At 35.6% G+C, this 20454-nt stretch overlaps 1 protein-coding gene across 10 annotated transcripts in view; it reads right to left on the minus strand.

The window, feature by feature from the left end:
* Positions 1 to 20454, minus strand: part of AHI1 (Abelson helper integration site 1) — a 194186-nt gene that overhangs the window by 93357 nt on the left and 80375 nt on the right. For all 10 annotated transcript variants that reach the window (XR_003910543.1, XR_003910544.1, XR_003910545.1 and 7 more), the window contains one exon: positions 15882 to 15996. Coding sequence is in view for 7 of the 10 variants with exons in the window: in XM_029943881.1 (XP_029799741.1) it covers positions 15882 to 15996 (115 nt within the window). In the remaining 3 variants the exon portion in view is untranslated. The remainder of the gene's footprint in view (positions 1 to 15881; positions 15997 to 20454) is intronic.

Raw genomic sequence — 20454 nt, forward strand, 5'->3', positions numbered from 1 at the left:
CACATAGCACCAAAAGAAGCTTCATGCAATTGCCTGCCTTCCTCAATTTCTTCCTTTATTGTTTTCCGGTCAGTGAGCATCCAAGCTATCTATTTCGGAATCATCCAAAGTTACCCTCAAATTCTCTATTCCTTACCACTCACATTCCAAATCTCTAATACTTAATGATTTAAACATCTCTGTTTTCTTACTTCAGTTCCATTCTCCCACCTTGGTTGTAAAATCACTTTTTGATTGACCTTCCTAGGTGGAATGCCCTAACACCTTTTATGATTACTAGTCTTCTCATTTGATAACAATTAGTTAATTTATTAATTTATTTAAAAATTTTTTAACATTTATTTATTTTTGAAAGATAGAGACAGATCATGAGCAGGGGAGGGGCAGAGAGAGAGGGACACACAGAATTGGAAGCCGGCTCCAGGCTTTGAGCTGTCAGCACAGAGCCTGATGTGGTGCTCAAACCCACGAACTGTGAGATCATGACCTGAGCCGAAGTCAGATGCTCAACCGACTGAGCCACCCAGGCGCCCCTGATAACAATTAATTTAAATAGTGTCTTCTCTGAGGGCTTGTCATGACATCATACATATACTCCAGTACATTTTGTTCGTTTTTCTTATTTAGAAAGTATCAAACTGTAAGATGCCTCATACCACTCCCTTTTAAAAATATGTCTCAGGTGCCCGTGTGGCTCAGTCGGTTAAGCATCCGACTTCAGCTCAGGTCATGCTCCTGCGGTTTGCTTTGCAAGTTTGAGCCCCACATCGGGGTCCCTGCTGTTAGCGTGGAGCAGACTTCAGATATTCTGTTCCCCCCTCTCTGCCCCTCCCCTGCACTCCCTCTCTTTCTCAAAGATAAATAAATATTAAGAGAAACAAAACAAAACAAAAAGATGTCTCTCGTGACTACTGCCAGTCCAGGGAACAGAGTGTTCTGTTCTTCATTTACATAAGATTCTGGGCAATATGGCCCCCTGCTACCTCTCTGGCCTTGCTGTCTTATACTTTTCCCCCCATTCCCTTTACTCTAGCCATACTGATCTCTTTGTTTCTCGAGAGAAGAATTACACCACATACATTTCTGACTTGAGATCTTGGTCAGGGATGCTATTCTCCCATATGATATGGCTTTCTTTCTTCTCCAAAAGTTTGCTCAAGTGTCACCTTCCTTGTGACATTTTTTTCTTGACCACCCTATTTGTTTATTTATTTTATTTCTGAGAGAGAGAGAGAGAGTGAGCGAGCGCATGTGAGCATGAGCTAGGGAGGTGCAGAGAGAGAGAGGGAGACCCAAGATCCGAAGCAGGCTCCAGGCTCTGAGCTGTCAGCACACAGCCCAATGTGGGGCTCAAACTCAAGAACTGTGAGATCATGACCTGGGCCGAAGTCAGAGGCTTAACTGACTGAGCCACCCAAGCGCCCCTTTTTAAAACAGCAATATAACCTCATTCCCCAGTTCACTTTATCTCCCTTCCCTCCTTTGCTTGTTATTTATTCTATATTTCTTTGCTTATTGTCTGCTTCTCTCACTGGAAGGTAAGCTGAACAAGGATATGGATTTTTACCCGTTTTGTTCACTGATTCATTCACATACCACCTATAATATGGCCAGGGACAAATTAAGTGCCCATAAGGTACTAAATGTACAAATGAATGTTTATTCATTCTTGTATGGGAAAGAATTGAAAATTCTTTAGAATTAAAAATAACGCCCCCCCCAAAAGAACAAAGTTAAAATGAGAAAAAAGTTAATAATGGAAAAAGTATTTTCATCTATTACACTGTCATATTATTGAGAATGTAGGAAGGTGAGAACTCATTTTCTCAGGTCTATCTATAAAAGAAATAATTTAAGTACTAGGGAGAGGTAATAAATTAAGATCCCAAACATAAGCATGATTATTTAGAAGATGTTTTTCGTAACTCAAAGCAAAGAGCAAGTTACTTAAAAAAATATGCCTACCATGCTATATCAACTTTTTCCCTATAAAAGCTTAATGAATATTAAGTAGAATAATTTGCCTGTTATGCTGTGCATTTATAACTGCCTTTAACATGAGATGTTAATGTTAAATCTTTACTTGAAAACATACAGATTAAAAGACTGAGATGACATTAAGTATTAAACTTCATAATGTTATCACAGAAATAGAAATAAAGAAAAAAAGAAAAACAAGAGACCCCTATCCCCACACCAAATAAAAACACCCCAAAATTGTTTGATTCTGAATTTGCTAAAACACCAGGTCAGTACCTACATTGCCTCTACAGAGCTTAATAGCTGGGAGATGTGCCTTGATTCCTTTCAAAAAGAAGTCAAATATACACAACACACACACACACACACACACACACACACACACACACACACACAGAGTCACTCTCACATATTAACAGGATAGGAAAGAAAAGAAACTGGAGTGTTGGGAGGCAGATTTGAAGGATTCAGCGCAGTAATGCAGGTTATTACATGACTTGTGACACACTGGCCTTATAAAAGGCCAGCATCAAAATGCAAACTCTAAGTTCCAAACTCTTGTTTGGAGAAGTCTTAGAGAGATAATATTGTTGTATATTGAATAGATGACACAAATTCTAAGGATAAGGATTTCACAAGGACAAGGTATTTAAGCAGACTGTTTCCTGCCTGTGCTCCCTTAGTGTTTTATGCTTATTCTCCGGCCGAACTTAACCCCATTATTCTAGGGCTCTGAGGGCAGTCCTTCACCTTCCAGCTCTCCCAGGGTTTGGCACAGTGCCTGTCCATAAACAATTGTTGAACTGTATCAGTTTAATTTTTGATAAAGTATAAAAAAGCTTTTATTTTTTAACTGAGTAACAGGTTCTGTTAGGATGTTTCTACTAAAATACAGTATTTCTGGTTCTGCTCAAAAAGATGATGCTAGTCAAAGATATTCTCAATTTTTACTCTTTATGAAATTATAGTTGAAAGTTGAAGGGAAAAAAGTAAACTGCCTAAAATTAGAACATTAGAACAGTGTTCTACTTTTTACTTATTGAACATTTACAATGTAAAAGCCTCTTAAATTATTTTTAAAATATGACCAGTCACTCCATCTAGTCATTTCTTAAGTTGCCAAATTGGTCATCAACTTTGCTCTCAGACCTGGGAGGCAAGTTGCTGACTAAGAACAACACAAAGAGTGATTCTTCACATTTTCATTCACTTTTCATTCAAGGAAAAAGCTTCCTGAAAACACACATTTAAAATTCTGGCAAATACAAATCAACATTATCTTGACATCTCTATCATTACCAGAAGGACTGGTTCCTAAACCTAATTTCCATCGTTAGCTGAAATTTTCAATAAGTGATGGATATTCATTTCCAGAAAACATTACCAGTAAACTCTATGATATCACATACTGTTCACTATCCAGACCGAACTGACTAAACCACAAAATGCAAAAGTATGCACTTAAGCTAGTCTGAGAGAGGCCTTAGGGCTATTCTGAATATTGTCTTATAAAAGCATAACCTAACTGAGTAAGAGTGAATGAGAAATTGATTTAAATAGACCTCTTCCTCCAAATTTCTAGAGTCTTCCTTTAAACTTCTAGAGCCTTTGGTAGACTGAAGCATTTAAAAACTGAAATATGTCTTGTCATGACTTAATTTTTTTAAAAGTTACTCTGGGACACTGGAATTTATAAAGGAAACAAAAATTATTATTTTTGATGCTATAAATGGTATTTCATTTTCCCCCTTGACTAAGGGAGTAAACATGGGAACTGGTTCCCTGGTTCTAAATGGTGCCCATCCTAAAAAAAACATGTAAATAAAAAAATGATTATTTGTTTTTAAAATTCATCACGTGTCACAGAATGTAAAGACTGAAAGGAAGGGATCTGAAATATGTGCAGGTCCATCAATGGAAGGAATGAGTAAACATGATTAACGTGGAGTAATGTTTGACTTTTTATTTTCAACATGAATTAAAAATATTTTTCATTAACAGAGATGTGGTCAACACCTTGATGTACAGATGTTATACAGTATTCACTAGAATACTGAAAAACTAAAAATAATAATCTAGCAATTGAAAGATGTCAAAATTATGGAATACTCATTTTCCTTTCAAAACCATGCATTAAGTTTATTGGAAAAAAGTTATGAAAAATCTACTTTAAAAACTACATACATGAAAATATACTTTATAATAATATCATTGTGTATGTCTTACTGCCTTAGAAATGGAAAAACTGTCAATTTTAGTATGAGATTATAAAAATAGCATCTTATGGTTGATGTTAAATAACATTAAACATAGTCTTATTCTCAGGCTATATAAAAAATAAAGTTATCCTGGTCAAAAATAATTTCTCTGTTTTATAATCTGCCCCTTTCCCTTTGTTGGATGCAGCCATGTAAAGTTGTAATTCTTTCTAAAAATCCTCACCTTTGAGCAAATTGATTACTGACAGTTTCATTTTTCCCTAGAGGCACAGCAGAAATCACAAACATTCGCTGCTTTCATTGCAATATAAATGATGTTCTGATAAAGTTGAAAATTTCCAACTCTCCTACTTTAGAACTACATAATAAAAACCACTTTTGTCATGGAAAAGTTTTAATCAGTATGCCTACAGATAGTATTTTGAAAAAATATATAGTGTACTAGAGGATTATGGATTTTAACATACAACATTCACTAAGTCTAATTCTAAGAACATAGTGATTTCTCTAAAATTTAGTGGGAAATTAGGTAAATTAAAAAAAAAGTTTAGTGATTAAAATAGCTCTGAATATAGTCATAAAGATACTATCTATAATTTCTAGCACATTTTAAGTCAAGCATAGGTTGGTATTTAAAAACTTTCACTTGCAGTAAACACTTTCCCATCCTCTATTTTCAAATGACAAGTCACTAGGATGAAATAACTTACTGCAGGTCATAGCATAACTAACAAAATCTGGATCTAAATGCAGGTTTCTCTGACTTCTCGGCTAAGTGCAAGCAGAATATCATGTATTGATTTAAAATACGAAGAGGAGGAAACTTATAGACCCCCTATTCAAATTAATATCAATACAAATTAATATCAATACTGCTTACTAGTAACATTTCTACAATCCAGATGATAAAATACCATGAAACTTTCAACATTATATTCAAGGAGGTTTTAATATTAAAAGAATTATGTATATTTTAAAAAGTGGTAATCTTTTTTTTATATTGGAACAATGATTTGTCTGGTGTCAATTAATGAAGATTTACACAGAAGTAGATTTTGTTAAGTTTGAACTGTCCAACATAATAGCCATTGGCCATATGTGCCTATTTATTCATTTATTTCAAGTTTATTTTTATTTATTTTGAGAGAGACAGAGAGAGCAAACTGAGAAGGGGGAGAGAGAGGAAGATGAAATACCAACCGGGCTCCATGCACTGTTAGCACAAAGCCCAATGTAGGGCTTGAACTCACAAACTGTGAGATCATGACCTGAACCAAAATCAAGAGCTGGATGCCCAACTGCCTGAACCACCTAAGTGCCCCTCCTCACCTGTATGTGAATTGAATTGAAATATTAAATTGAAATAAAATAGGATAAAAAAACTTAGTTCCCAAGTTACCCTAGTTACATTTTAAGTATTCAATGGCTACATGATGCTAGCAGCTGCTGTGCTGGACTGTGTAGGTCTAGAGTTCAGAAAAGCAGTCGGGGCTCAAGATAAGATACTGGTATATAAGTTTTATTTAGTCAAGAGATCACCATGGAAATGAATATAAATACTGGAAATAAATGAGAATCAGACTGCAGGGGGATCATCTGATAAGATGGAAGAAGAGAGGAAGAATTACCAAAAGAGAATGAAGAGTAGTGGCTAATGAGATAAAAGTTAAATTGAGAATATGGTGTCCCGGAAACCAGTGTACTGAGAAGTGATCAAATGTGTCAAGTGCTGCTGGTAGGTCAAGGAACATAAAGGATTGACCACTGGTACAAGGAACATGAGTGTCACTGTGAGCTTGGAAAAAAAAAAGGTTAGAAATAAATTTACAGAAGAAGAAAAATAATTAAAACCATCGTCTAAAAACATTATGATGGGCTGCAGCAGACACAGAATTATCTGACATTGACACTCAGGACCTGTGAACATAAAAACAGCACATCTGGTAGGGGTGCAAAACAAAACCCAGGAGAAATGGTCTAAGGCTCATATGTAAAACATTTAGGCCAAACAGGTTGCAGACCCCACATAAAATGGATGCTGCTGAGCATTAATCATAAACAAAAAGACTAAAAAACAAATCAGTGAAATTGTCCCTAGAAATATTATAGAACACACTACTCGGGAAGGGTGAAGACCTCTATAGTAAACACTGTTATCCCACTTATTCTCATTCTGGCAATGAGTCTGACAGCCTGACAAGTAGACCCATTTATCTTACTTGGTTACCCTAAATATATGCTACCAGTTAATATGTCTTAGCCATATATTCAAAGTCCTCAAGAGACTTCCTGCTAAAGTGAACAAAATAGCGAGATTATAGAGCTATTTACACAACAGAAGAGGGATACCATATTCATACACAGTCCTTCATTTAAAAAAATACCAATGATCATCAGATATAAAGGAAAAGACACTGGCATGAAACAAAAGCATAGGATACATAAACAGATGAAAAAACTGAGCACAGTAGAAAAACATCAATTCAGAGAAAAGAACTTTATTTAGAATTAGGAAGATGTAATGACATCCACAAAACTCTGACACTAGCAAAAAGGAACAAACAGGATAAGAAAGAGATCATAAAGATCAGAAGGACAGGTGGTGAATTAAGAAAGATTTAGAATCGAGACAGGGTTCTGAGACTAACTAGTCAAAGGAAAGGATAAGGAGTCAAAGATGGGTCCACAGTTTCTACTGGAAAAATGGTAACACCATCATCCAAAATGAGACAGGAGAATAAGATACAGAAGCTTTTTTCAATAAATTAAAGCTCATGCATGGCAATGATTACATGTGTGTCACATATATGACCAAAGTGGTTAGTTTACATATATCTTGCTATACAAACTTGAGGCTAAGTATCTTTTCTGAAATTAGATTTCATACTACATCTATACTACAGTAGGTCTGTTTAACTTTGTCTAAGCTCTCAAAAAATTTACATGTTATCTTTTTAAAAAGGATGCTATATGCAAGTATCTTCTATAAATCTTCAAAATGTAAAAAACAAAAAAGTTGCTAATACATCAATTGGAAAATTTTGTAAAAGATAAACATCAGAGTATCTATAAAATGCAAATTCAAAGGTCTGGTATATATTTTGGCTGCATTAGGATTAAATTACGGAGTTACCATATTTACTAAATCAATAGAACCTCATTTTAATTTTTATAGTTAATGGCTTTCACTTGCTTTCCTTTTATTTTTCAGTGAATGTTAATTTTTCAGTGAACGTTAATATAATTACTTCACCTTTAAAGTTAATCCACTGGGTAAATGCTATAATATACTTCAACAACTAAATTTAACAGGCTTTTAAACAAAACACACACACATACACACATAGACACACACACACGAGTTAAAAAACAGAAGAAACGCTTAAAGTTTTCTATTTTTAACAGATGGGGGAAAGGCTGAAAATTGTAAGGTTGAAACCATATACATAATATAAATATCACATAAAATAGCTTCTTAGAAAATAATTGGCTAGTATATTGTGGACAATATCAAGCTCATTCAAATCAACAGGTTTAAATAAGGAGAAATATTTTCACTCATATTCTCTCTTCAGAGGGTATCAGAAAAAATTTAGTAACTCAGTGGGGACATTAATATGAAATACATATTCATGTGAATGAAGAACTACTCATTAAGTACATTAGTACTTAACTAGAGTTAATAAAATGAATTTTAAATTAGGAAATGATAAACATATAGTTTATAACTTTGTTATCAACACAATTAGAAACACTTTACTAATTCAAATGATATTTATTATTCAGGAAATATAAAGGCTTCTATTACAAGGATAACTTGTATTCTTTAATAAAGGGATTAACTGGGACCACTGGAGAATTACTTAGTAAAATAATGATATTGGTTACTAAAATGCCATCTTACTTCTTTAATGTACCAATCAAACATCAATTTTAGAGAATCTAATTACAAGCAAAAACAAAAAAAATTTAACAAATAAAATTTCATTCTCTATGGAAGGAGATATAAAATAGTGATGCATTAAAGAAAAAATATTCATGAAATCAAGGTCATTTGCTCAGTGTCTAGAAAAATACAAATATTAACATAGTCCCACACCCCCAAGGTTTTGTGTTGACTTGTACTCATGGGGAAAGCCAAAGTTTCAAAAGTTAAATGGGTTACAGTGCATTATTTAAGTTTGAGATGCTCGTTTGAAAACTTTTTTTCTTAAAATTACTTCATCTTAATGTCTTTTTTGGCATGCTTCTAAAAATTCTATAACCATTATTTGTCTCTCTGACATGCTCTTTTTTCTATAATCATCACTTAACACATTTTATTAACTCATGTCTTGAAATAAGATTTCTTCCATTCCTTTGGCCACAATACAAATTGCAGGATTCCAAACAAAAAAAAAAAGAATTTTCTACAAAATTTCATATTGTTTATTCTTACAGTTTCTTACGGATTTCAAAGTATTAAAAATATTTTTCTGATCCTCACCATGAAGTAGAAAATTCATATGAAGTAGAAAGCAGAGACAGTACATCTGGAGAGATAAAGGCAAGTTATCCTCTCTTGGCAGTTATCAAAGAGAACAAGGGCGCTGTGGCACAATTAGGGTTCAAGGCCAGCTCCCCTGGCCTTCTAACCCCAGGTCCAGTGCAGTGCTTTTTGCACCATAATGCATATGCACTGAATTTAGAAAACTGGTTGTGTAGGAAAACAAATTCTTGCTTTTAAAAATTGCATAATAGGGGTGGCTGGGTGGCCCAGTCGGTTAAGCATCCAACTCTTGATTTCGGCTCAGGTCATGATCTCACATTCATTAGTTTGAGCCCTGCATGAGACTCTGCACTGACAGCACAGGGCCTGCTTGGAATGCTCTCTCCTTTTCTTTCTACCCCTATCCCACTCATGCTTGCTTGCTCTTTCTCTCTTGTATAATAAAAACATTTTTGATTCTTTTTAGTACTACAAAGCACATTTAAGGACATGTGTTGATAGGAAATCAGTTATTTCTGTAGATATGTTTACCTGAGATGGTGAATTCCTTCCTCTCACCCATCCCATCACCCAAACCAAAATCTTGGAATTCTTGAAGTCTGTTCTCAAAATTCAATAAAACATGCTTTTCAATTAACAGTTTAAAGTTCATTAAGTAATACTATGAGAAAACTGCCAATTCTGATAATATGAGAGAGTTATTTGAAGCTCATTTTACCACCCTTAAAATGGAAAACCCCTTCTACCATTCACTGTGTTTACTCAGAGTCCTTGTAACTCTCAATTTTTGCCAACATGTTTTCTTTCCCTTCCTCTGAAATACAAGCTGGATGTACATGCATCCACATTGGACGTAATCTACTACCTTTTATGATGGGTTATATGATATTACAGGCTCTGGTGAAACAAGAGCCCAGGATTCATTTCAGATTTCAGTGGTATTATCTTAAAAGTTTTGCAATTTTCTGCAAAAAATTAAAACCTAAAGAAATAATGAAATCTTGAAAACAATAAAAATTAATTTTAACTGGTAAGCAGCTCCTAATTTTAAGATCTGGTCAGGGGAATAAGTGTATACTTGTCAAAGACATGCAAAATCAATGGGAAAATCCAGTTCCTCTAAAATTAAACATGTAGACGCACAACAGTTAACTTGATATCTCTTAATCAAAACTGAAGCCATCTGAATCACTTTATAATTATGACTAAATCAGTACTTTGCATGTTTAGGATATGATAAAAACTTAGATTAAATGGTTGTCTATTAAGCTTAATATATGTTTATATGGGCTATTGGAAAGCACAACCAAAATACAAAGAAAACAGAGCTACTGATTGTTTTTAAAAACCATGTCACCCTCTGTCTTCCCCATCAAACTCCAAGTCTACAATGAAAAGAGATGATACAAAGATTATATTAATAAACACATATTAGTAAAATAACTCATATTTTGTATGACTCAACTTACCTACTGAACATGAAGTAAATTTAACTTACAGCAATGTTCTGAAAAGATACACTAATAAGGGGTGCCTGGGTGGCCTAGTAGGTTGAGCATCCAACTCTTGATTTTGGCTCGGGCCATGATCTCACAGTTCATGAGCTTGAGCCCCACCTCGGGCTTTGTGCTGACAGTGTGGAGCCGGCTTCTTGAGATTCTCTCTCCCTCTCTTCATCCCTCCCCCATACAAGCTTGTACTCTCTCTCTCAAAATAAATACACTTAAAAAAATACACTAAGTACATAAAAATGAAACATGCTGCCCGTCAAATATAAACATGCAAAGATGATACATACCCCACTGCCAGTGGAATAAGCACTTCCTGCTAATTCTATTTTTTACTGAATAATCCACATTTAAAAATTTACTTCCATAATAAGGACTCTTGAGATGGCTGAATGGGGTTTGGGATTCACACAAACTATCACAGAACAAAATTTCTCTGCAGAGAATCTCCCTCTTGATTTGACTGGAGACTTACAGTATCATTGGTACTAAACCTTAAAAAGAATCTAATAACTAAAAAACACAGAATTATATTTAAAGGCCAAAGCAAAATAGAAATTCATCGAGCCTCAGGAAATACTATCTTTTCACCCCAGTTGTAGCACAGAATTAGTACTGTTCAGGGTATTACTCTACCTGGTAACGAAAGAGAACACCTGCAGCCAGCGGGACCGTGTGGCAGATGGGAGGCCACCGGGCCAGGAATGAATGGGTGGCCCCAGGGACAGCCTCACAGACGGTCTGGAGCAGGCAGTCCACTCTACCGCCCACACGCGTGCCTTCCTCTGGGAGTAGGACAAGAGGGACTGAGCTAGGAGTGAGGAGACCTTGTGTTATGACACTACCAGTCACAGGAACTGTGTCAAGCCAGACTCTCTGCTTGACACTTTCACTGTAAACGGCTGAGGAGCAAACGTTTAACTGTCCTGGATGCTCCAGAACTGTTCTGCATGCTGCTCTCTGATTTTCACGTTTACCCTACTTCTAGGAAAGTTTTATTGAAGATCAAATGAAAATGTGTATGAAAGCACTTCATTTTTTTTTAAAACACAAGTTACTCTTATTGTTTTAGAGATTTTTTTCATTATACTAAAGAAGTATGGAGACAGTTTTGAGATGCAGTATAACATGTTCTCTACATGGTGAGGCATGATGAGCTGTAACCTACAGTTTAACCTAAAATCTTAAAATTACAATTTTGTTTTGTTCTCCTCGTCTTTATGAAAGTATAATTGACAAATAAAATTATAAAATTTTCTCTCTCATAAAATTTACTCAGGGAGAGATTTTTTTTGGGGGGGGAGAGATTTATAGTTTTAATTTTAAAAGGGTTAATAGAATTAACTGATTTATTCCTTTGTAGCTAAGAACCTAGAGTAATAGCTTAATAAATACTTCTTGAAATAAGGATCTCATAAGAGTTGTCACCAGCTTAGGGCACCTGGGTGGCTCCACTGAATGAGAGTCCGACTTTGGCTCAGATTGTGATCTCACAGTTTGTGGGTTCGAGCCTCGCTTTAGGCTCTGTGCTGACAGCTCAGAGCCTGGAGCCTGCTTCAGATTCTGTGTCTCCCTCTGTCTCTGCCCCTCCCCACTCAGGCTCTGTCTGCCTCTCAAAAATAAACAAACATTAAAAAAAAGAGTTGTATCCACCTTTATTTCCTGTCTACCCATCCTTCACTCAGTTGTTACCTGACATGTTTTTTAAAAACACATTTTATCACATCTCTTTCATATTCCTACCTTGGGATAGCTCTATTTTATATAGAAAATAAAATATGAACTCCTCAGTAGGACACAATTTGACTCCCATCTACCTTCACAGACTCAGCTCTTCTTAAGCACATTCTCCTCAGCATTTGCTCCAGCTAAGAGTCAACCCCTCTAGCCAAGAGAAGCAGTCTTTAAAGCACAGGTCTGGTTACTTGCTTCTTGGCTCGCTTGGAATGGCCCCTAAGCTCTGGGCTGCTGAGGAAGCCAACGTGAAGACATAGGCATGATCCTGGAAGGTTTTATAAGACAGGGTAGGGACTCTGGGAATCATTTTAATTGTGAAGCCATTTAAAGAGGTTTAAGCACGGAAGTAACAAGGTCAAATTCATTTTTCAAAGAATCACATTGCTCAGGAGAGAATAAGCTAAGAAACAAGAGTGGAGGTGTAGGGAAGTGGTGAGAAAAAAAGATGACTAAAATTTTGCTCCTAGTTAGTTTTAACTAAACTTAATCTGGGTGAATGTGGCCAGAGTGTTGGGACTGGGAAGCCTTGGTGTGCGGGCAGGAGGGAGAAGGAGGGGCTTGTGACATAAATTCTACTTGGCCACAGGAACTCTGAGAAAACTCTTAGTTGCCTGGTCTCTATTCCAGTCCCACTTTGCTTACACTGTGATTTTATAATCTATCCCACGTGGACATAATTTGTTCCATGCTCATTTACTCTCTCTAATCAGACTGTAAGCTGCTTGAGGGTGGAGACTATAATATTTAGTCCATTTAAGAGACCATCTTCAACAATGGAGCCATGTTACAATGCTTGTAGAATGAAAAAAGGTATTGTTCTAGAAACCCTGAGGAATGCAAACCAATGAAAAAAAATTACATTTCTAGCAGTCTCAATTACCTACAACTTACCCTGAATAAGGACTACTGTAGAAGTTTCTACAGACCATAAACCTGCTTCAGAGTCTAGCCTTCTAGCACAGAAACTCATACAGAACATAAATCAAACCGACCTGTGCTCTTCAGCCTTCGAGCATGAGGGCTGTAGGGCCCATCCTGATTAGCTCTGTGTTAAGGAGCTTTTCTTTATACTGTACAAAGCCAAATGTCTACAGATATGACTTGAATATTTACATAGGCTTACACAGGCTTTATTTTGAAACATGCAATCTACATTTGTTTTTGTAGTCCTACATTTTAATATATTTTTTTAATGTTTTTTATTCATTTTTGAGAGACAGAGAGAGACAGCGTAGCAGGGGAGGGTCAGAGAGAGAAGGAGGCACAGAATCCGAAGCAGGCTCCAGGCTCTGAGCTAGCTGTCAGCACAGAGCTTGACACAGGGCTCGAACCCATGAACCGTGAGATCGTGACCTGAGCCGAAGCCGGAAGCTGGACGCTTAACTGACTGAGTCACCCAGGCGCCCCTACATTTTAGATTCTAATAGAGAACACTTAACTATCTTTTTTTAAAGCTCATTTGAATAGTGGATAGAATCATAGGATTTTTAAGACAGAAACTCACTAATTCCAGAGCCCTCATTTATCTGTAGGGATGAGAAAACTGAGGCCTGAAAAAATTTCTTGAGATTCTACAGTCATTTGGAAATGGAGCCAGATGTGGGCACTAGTTCATCTGTTTCTTACTGTGTAATTTTCCCCCCACAAATATAGACTTCTTAATGAACAAAATGAATTAATTTGGCCATTCTGCAATGGACTACACATTCTACTTTTGTAATTTTTCCATACAGTGATATCGCAACAAATTTCAGAGGAAGACTATGCCTTAAAATGAGGTCAGGCATATTAATAACTGAAACAACCAAGTGAAGCAGTGTTACCATCTATCATATGGTGTAATGGCAACGCTTCTAAGATAGTGTATACACAGAGACATGCATGATATAGACGTTACATGCAAGGCCATGGAAAGCTGAAGGTAAATGGACTAAATCCTATCAATGATGGTGAAGTCTAAAAGTCTTGCCTTTATCATATCTGGGTTTCCCTTTTTATTGGTCTCAGTGGTAATCTTTCTTCCCATTTCAAAAAGCTTCCTATCTATCCTTATTTTTCCCTTTGTGGAAAAGGGAAGAAGTCTACATTTATCATCTTCACTTTATCGGCTGACACTACCTGAATGAATTTTAGTCGATATATTATTACCTTAACCAGACTTTTACATTCTACACATTAGATTCTGAAGAATCCTGATGACAGGAATCAAGTGGTAGAGATAGGTTCTTTCCCTCCTAGTCATTAAAATGACATGATTTGAGGGCAAACTAAGTATCTTCTTAGGGTGTAGGGATTAAGAGTCTAAAGCGGTGGTACATAGTGTGCCCTTTATTGTGCCTAAGAACGAACAATGCCATTGTTCCAACTTCTGGCATACATCTGAAACACTAGAAATTTAAAATTTCTAAGTCTGAGTTAATTCATAGTGATCTGTAATTAGAATCAAAAGTATTTTCACAGCTAGTGTATATACATTCATCATGTAATAAGTATGTTATATTCATATGGCACCTCATGCTTACAAAATGTTTTCACATGCTATGTGATTTGAATTTCAACAATAGCTAATGTAAGCATCACTTTCGCTTTTCAAATGAAGATTTAAAGTTCTCACATAATAAAAGTAATAAAAGGTACCGCCAGGACTGAATATAAGAACTATTAATTCAAGTATGTTTGTACTGTAATGTGTAACTTATCCAGCAATAATTAAAATGCAGTAATATTAAAACAGCTTGCATATGTAAACTCCAAATACTTTTAAAGTGCAAAAGTAGTATTGTTCCGGAATTTGCAAATAAATTATGTTAATCTTTTCAAGCTCAAGTTTCTTATTATAATCTCTTTGTCAGAGATAATCATTTTGTTATTCCCAACTTTCTTCCTAAAAGAATTCAACAGAGAGGCGCCTGGGTGACTCAGTCAGTTAAGCCTCCGACTTCAGCTCAGGTCATGATCTCACTGCTCCTGGGTTCGATCCCGCGTAGGGCTCTGTGCTGACAGCTCAGAGCCCGGAGCCTGCTTCTGATTCTGTGTCTCCCTCTCTCTCTGCCCCTCCCCCACTCGAACTCTGTCTCTCAAAAATGAATAAATGTTAAAAAAATTTAAAAAAGAGTTCAATAGAAAAATACTGTCAAAACATATAGTCTAATAAACAGAAATAGTCATCTTTAATTACCTGAAATATACATTTCTCACCTTGATGCTTTTCTTTGACATCCTTTGGAAATCTTATTCAAATAAATTTAAAACATTAGCCTAAAAATTTGCAACTGTTCAGTTCATTTCAACTCAGTGATTTATGTAGATTTTTATATCCTGTTTCTTCCCAAATGTATTTTACCTTGATTTCCTTGAAATTATAAAATGAGATTATCCATCAACTATGGCTCTTTTATACAAGGGAAACTGAATCAGATTTAATATTACACATGTTTAAAATGAACATGTGTGGGGTGCCTGGGTGGCTCAGTCGGTTAAGCCTCTGATTTCGGCTCAGGTCATGATCTGACAGTTTTGGGGTTTGAGCCTGGCTTTGGGTTCTGTGCTCACAGCTCAGAGTCTGGAGTCTGCTTCGGATTCTGTGTCTCCCTCTCTCTTTGCTTCTCCCCCCTGATGCTCTGTCTCTCTGTGTCTCAAAAATAAATAAAACATTAAAAAATTAAAAAAAAAATAAAATGCACATGTGTGGCTGCTTTAAAATTATTTTCTGTTCAATAAAACAAAGCTTGAGAGTTATCTACTATTAAAGTTACCAGGTTCAAATTTGCTTTTGAAATAACTTCAGTGATTTTCAAAGAAAAAAAGATGCTAGAACATAATTCAAATATGAGAACTAATCATTACAATGCTATGAGCTGTATTTCTGAAGTGAAATAAATGACATTCTCTAAAAAAAATAGTATTTGAACATTTAAAGGAATACTCGAAGTAAGAAAAGGGGCTCACCGGTCTGAGTGAAACCAAACTGAAGAATCTGATGAGTGGCCAGCATGTCTGACTGCTTTAACTTAGATGGCCGTGAGGAGGCTGGCGTTGAAATCAATGAGAGATTTTTGTTGACCTGTAATAGGAAAGGCAAATCAGAACCAAAGTGTAATTTCCTGGGTTACTGATGCAAAACTGGATGAGAAATATTTGCTTACAATGCAAACCAGGACACAAGGTAGGTCAAAACAAGTGGTAATGATTTATATGCTTAGTTTTTGAAGTTTACAGAACAGAGAAGTTTTTATTAAGGAAGGAATACAGTGGTAAGGAAAGCAGAACTATACGAAAGTAAGTCTGCCTTACGAAAACACACATGCTTATCATGAAATTGACATTATTAATAACTTAGAGTCGTCTTAAAAGTTATGCAAAGACATTCAGATATTTAAAATGACCCCGCCCATTTAACTTTCAATTAAGAGAGTTAAAATGCCTCACAGTCACATTTCTTAAGCATTTTGCGAAGGTTCTTCTGCACAGAGTTTGCCCAGAAGACACCTGTAATATTCATGTTTACATACATCACGGTGACACGGTGACATACATCACGGTGACACAGGTAACACAGCTGTAATCTAACTTGCCAAGTGGAATAGTTTTCACTGTCTGAGTACAATGGTCTTCTAGAAATGAAACATGTAACAAGTACAACATTATAATAATAGCTTTTGCAGGAAAATAAAGAACAGGTCACCAAATGTGTTAAATGTATATTAGCAAATTTATCTTGCAACTTGTAATTAATTTCAGCAATGATCTAGTCTCTTGTTATACATTAGTTTTTGAAATATCTTCATTTTCAGAAACCGTGATAAAATGTGATCTAATTCTAAAAATTTTCAAGGTTTGAATTTCTAATTTATTGTAACATACAACCTGTGAATTGCCAAACTGTTAAATGATAGTTTCTGGCATATAAATACTAATATATGAAAATAGCTGCCTTCCCTCACTCTTTTTAAAAAATAATCGAAGCCATGCAGAGGACTACTACTGTATTAGCATTAAAAAATTCCCTTTTGATGTTCTACATAGCAGTGGACTGTGGCTACTACACGTCATTTATCTGACTCATCATTCGTATATGGTTTGCATACCTCTCTTCTTTCAAATAGCAATAGTAAATGGCATATCTTAGATTAAGCTTTTCTTCTAAAGCAAAGGGCTTTGACATATTTGGTAAAACAAAAAAGTTCATTAATTTAGACCATATGATAGTATAGCTCTAAAGTTCATAAACTGTTGTAATTTTATAAAAAACAAAAATATTTTCAAAATAGATGAGTCAAACACTACATCGGTGCTAAACAGATTATCCAGCTTTAAATATTCTGTCAGGAGCCATGATTAAACACTGAGCAACATTAATGGTGACTATTTACATTAATACAATAACTAAAGTGCCAATGAAATCATCTCATATTTTTTAGTTTTATTTCCATCTTTAAGTGGAGATAATAGAAACAGTATGCATGCTTCAATGGGAATTATGCTGGAGGGACAATAAAGATGAACTGGCATTATACAGTGCTATTCACATATGCGAAACATAAAGCACTAAATAATAATATATTAAAGAAAAAATAGGTGAAATGGAGTATGTTGGCAAAGGGAAACCTAAAGTGCTATACTAGTTACTAACATCACTAGAAGTAAGAGTAATTAGGAATATGTAATTTACTATAATGATGCAGTAGTTTTTTCACAGTCCTATGCTTTTAAATGGAAATACTATACACAATGATATATATTTATCACTTAACTATTTAATCCACTTCTCTCTTTTGAATCATTTTCAGTTTTACTTCTGTGTTCTTAAAAAGTTTTTTCCTACTTGTCAAACAATGCATTTTGAAATGTGGTCCAAAGGAAAAGTATATGCTGGGGACACACACACACACGCGCACGCACGCACGCACACACGCACGCACACATACTACAAGGTTTTTAGTCTTCCTCTTCAAATATTTACCTGTGCAAAAACCAAAAAGAACACTGGGGAACGCAGAATAGGAAACGTCAATGTCTCTGCTCAAACAGACAGACTTCACATTTTCTTCACATATTCTTTGTAAGATTTTAAATATTCTATTCTTTCTCAACACATTTCTTTAGGGACTATCTAATACCTATGAGGTGGTAAGCGGCAACACATAGCGGATTCTAAGACTTTGGATAGGTGTTAATTATTATAGTGACTTGAAATTAGCAATCCAAGTATTTTCAAAGCCAGCCTATACATATTCACCACTTAAGGGGAGAAAAATAATAATGACCATTAACTAGAGTGAAGCAATATATATTTTTGAAATACATGCTGTGGAAAAGAATTGCTTAATAGTTTTACAGCAACAGAAAGGTTGGCTAAGATAGTCTACCCTACACAAATCTACCCTCTTTTCACAACATACTTTTCTGCTTGCTTCATGCAAAAACCACAGTCTACCAAAGTCAGTTTAATACCTACAAATTGTGGAGAACTAAAAGCATAAAAATTTAATGAAATTCAGAATAGAAAAAAGGAAAACATATCACCTGAACTTCTGTCAAGTTCATTACAAAAATGCTTTTGCTTATTCTTTCTGAATATAAGCAGCTTTGTGCGAAATATGCAAATACTAATTCTCTAGGAGGAGGTTAATTTTCATATTAAAAAAAAATCTACCCTGACCTCAAATTGAGTGCAAAACATTAAACAAGCTAACAATTAGTTTCTTTTTCAGTGATTACCTAAACCATGAAACGTTTGGGAGATACATAACACTCATTTTCATATATATTTACAAACCTAATCATTTTAGCTGATTTTAGATTATATGGTACATTCACATGAAGTAGAATTGTTTTTAAATTTCCAGCTGTAGAGATACTTCAAGTTGCTTTTAAATTATAACCCGAAAGATGATAATATGGTCTACACACTTATGTTTGCACATTTGTCCCTCTCCTTGCTCCAGTAACTGTCTATTGTTTTCCATTATATTGGAACAACAGTGCAGATAATACTTTCATTTGAAGACAGTTCTGGTTGCAAAAAACAAAAAACAAACAAAAAAAAAAAGGGCCAATACTCAGGAAATGTTCTGTTGCAAATCGAATGTCTGTTATAAAAATAAAGAACAAGTGAAAGAGAAAACTTGAGCCCCAGTGAGATTCAAGGCAACTGAAGTCAGGTATCTTAACATTCTCATACTAGAAACTAAAGCAGCTGAGTTCCTGTGATATCTAGGTTAGTTAAACCTAACAAATGGGAAGCCCATGGTGTCATAAAGAGAAATTCAAACATGAGCTCTAGGTTCCTAGGTATTTTCCACTTAAGCTACCACAGTGAAGTGAGGGATCAGGAAGAAATGTTGTTCCTGCTGAAGAGCAATTTCTACAGTGGGGTAAGGTGCCAGGAAGTCTCCTCAAATCAGTTAGCACTGCTACATGAACTAAAACCAGAATTCAAATTTGAATCATTCATAACGAAGTTTTATTTTGTAGTATTTAATCAAGATTTCTTGAACCTCTGATATATACTAGGGACTGGTAGTTCAAAGATAACTGATATGATTCCTCTGTACAAAGCTTAAAATTAAGATGTAGTGCTGGTTCAAATCATTTACCCAACAATGTGTCAAAGTCCACTATCTCAATGTATTTTGGTTTTCTCCAAACCTTTAACTCCTTTCTCAGTATATTTCCTTACTTCACAGAGAAAATTTGGTCTTCAACCCTCTGAAACCCTCATTTTCAAACCTCTCAAAGAATATAGCTCTTATATCCACCCTCACCTCTTTTCTTCTAGTGCCCTTCTGTTCAAGATTAATTCCTTCATCTGTTTCCTTGGGGATACTTTTTTTAAAAAGTTTATTTATTTTGATAGAGAGTGGGAGAATGCACATGCAGTAGCAGAGAGTGGGGGAGAGAGAGACTCAAAATCTGCCCTAATAGCAGGAAGCCCAACACAGGGCTGGATCTTAAGAGTCTCGAGATCATGACCTGAGCTGAAATCAAGAATCCAACACAGAAGTGTTGATGCATAGAGGCACACTGCATGGTCACCCCAGGCAGTAATATTTGTTTTCATCACTTCATCTGCCTTTCTTAAATTCAAAACTCTTCCAAACACAAAGTTCAAAGCTAAACTAACTTTTCCTCCACTATTTACTTTCTCAGGGAAAGCTATCACTAATCCCTTAGTTGCCCCAGCCAGAAGGGAGGACATCATCCCATATGACCATCTCACACTCCACAGAGTCGGTCACTCAGTTGATTAGATGCTTGGACATCTGGCTCCACTCTCGTCTCCAATCAGGGCTCTGGTTCAGGCCTTCTTCTCTGCTTGCCAACTACTGCAATAGTCTCCTGATTTGTTTCCCTATCTCCTGTTTCTCTAATTCCTCCTCTATCCTAACAAGATGATCTTTCTGAAATGCTAATTTTACTAACATTTCTGGTTAAAACCCATCATCAATTGTTCTACTAGATAAAGTCCACAATTCTCATCTGGCATACAAAGCTTTCTATATCCTAACAATTACCTAGC

This window comes from Suricata suricatta, chromosome 7, assembly GCF_006229205.1.
Source record: "Suricata suricatta isolate VVHF042 chromosome 7, meerkat_22Aug2017_6uvM2_HiC, whole genome shotgun sequence".
Lineage (NCBI taxonomy): Eukaryota > Metazoa > Chordata > Mammalia > Carnivora > Herpestidae > Suricata > Suricata suricatta.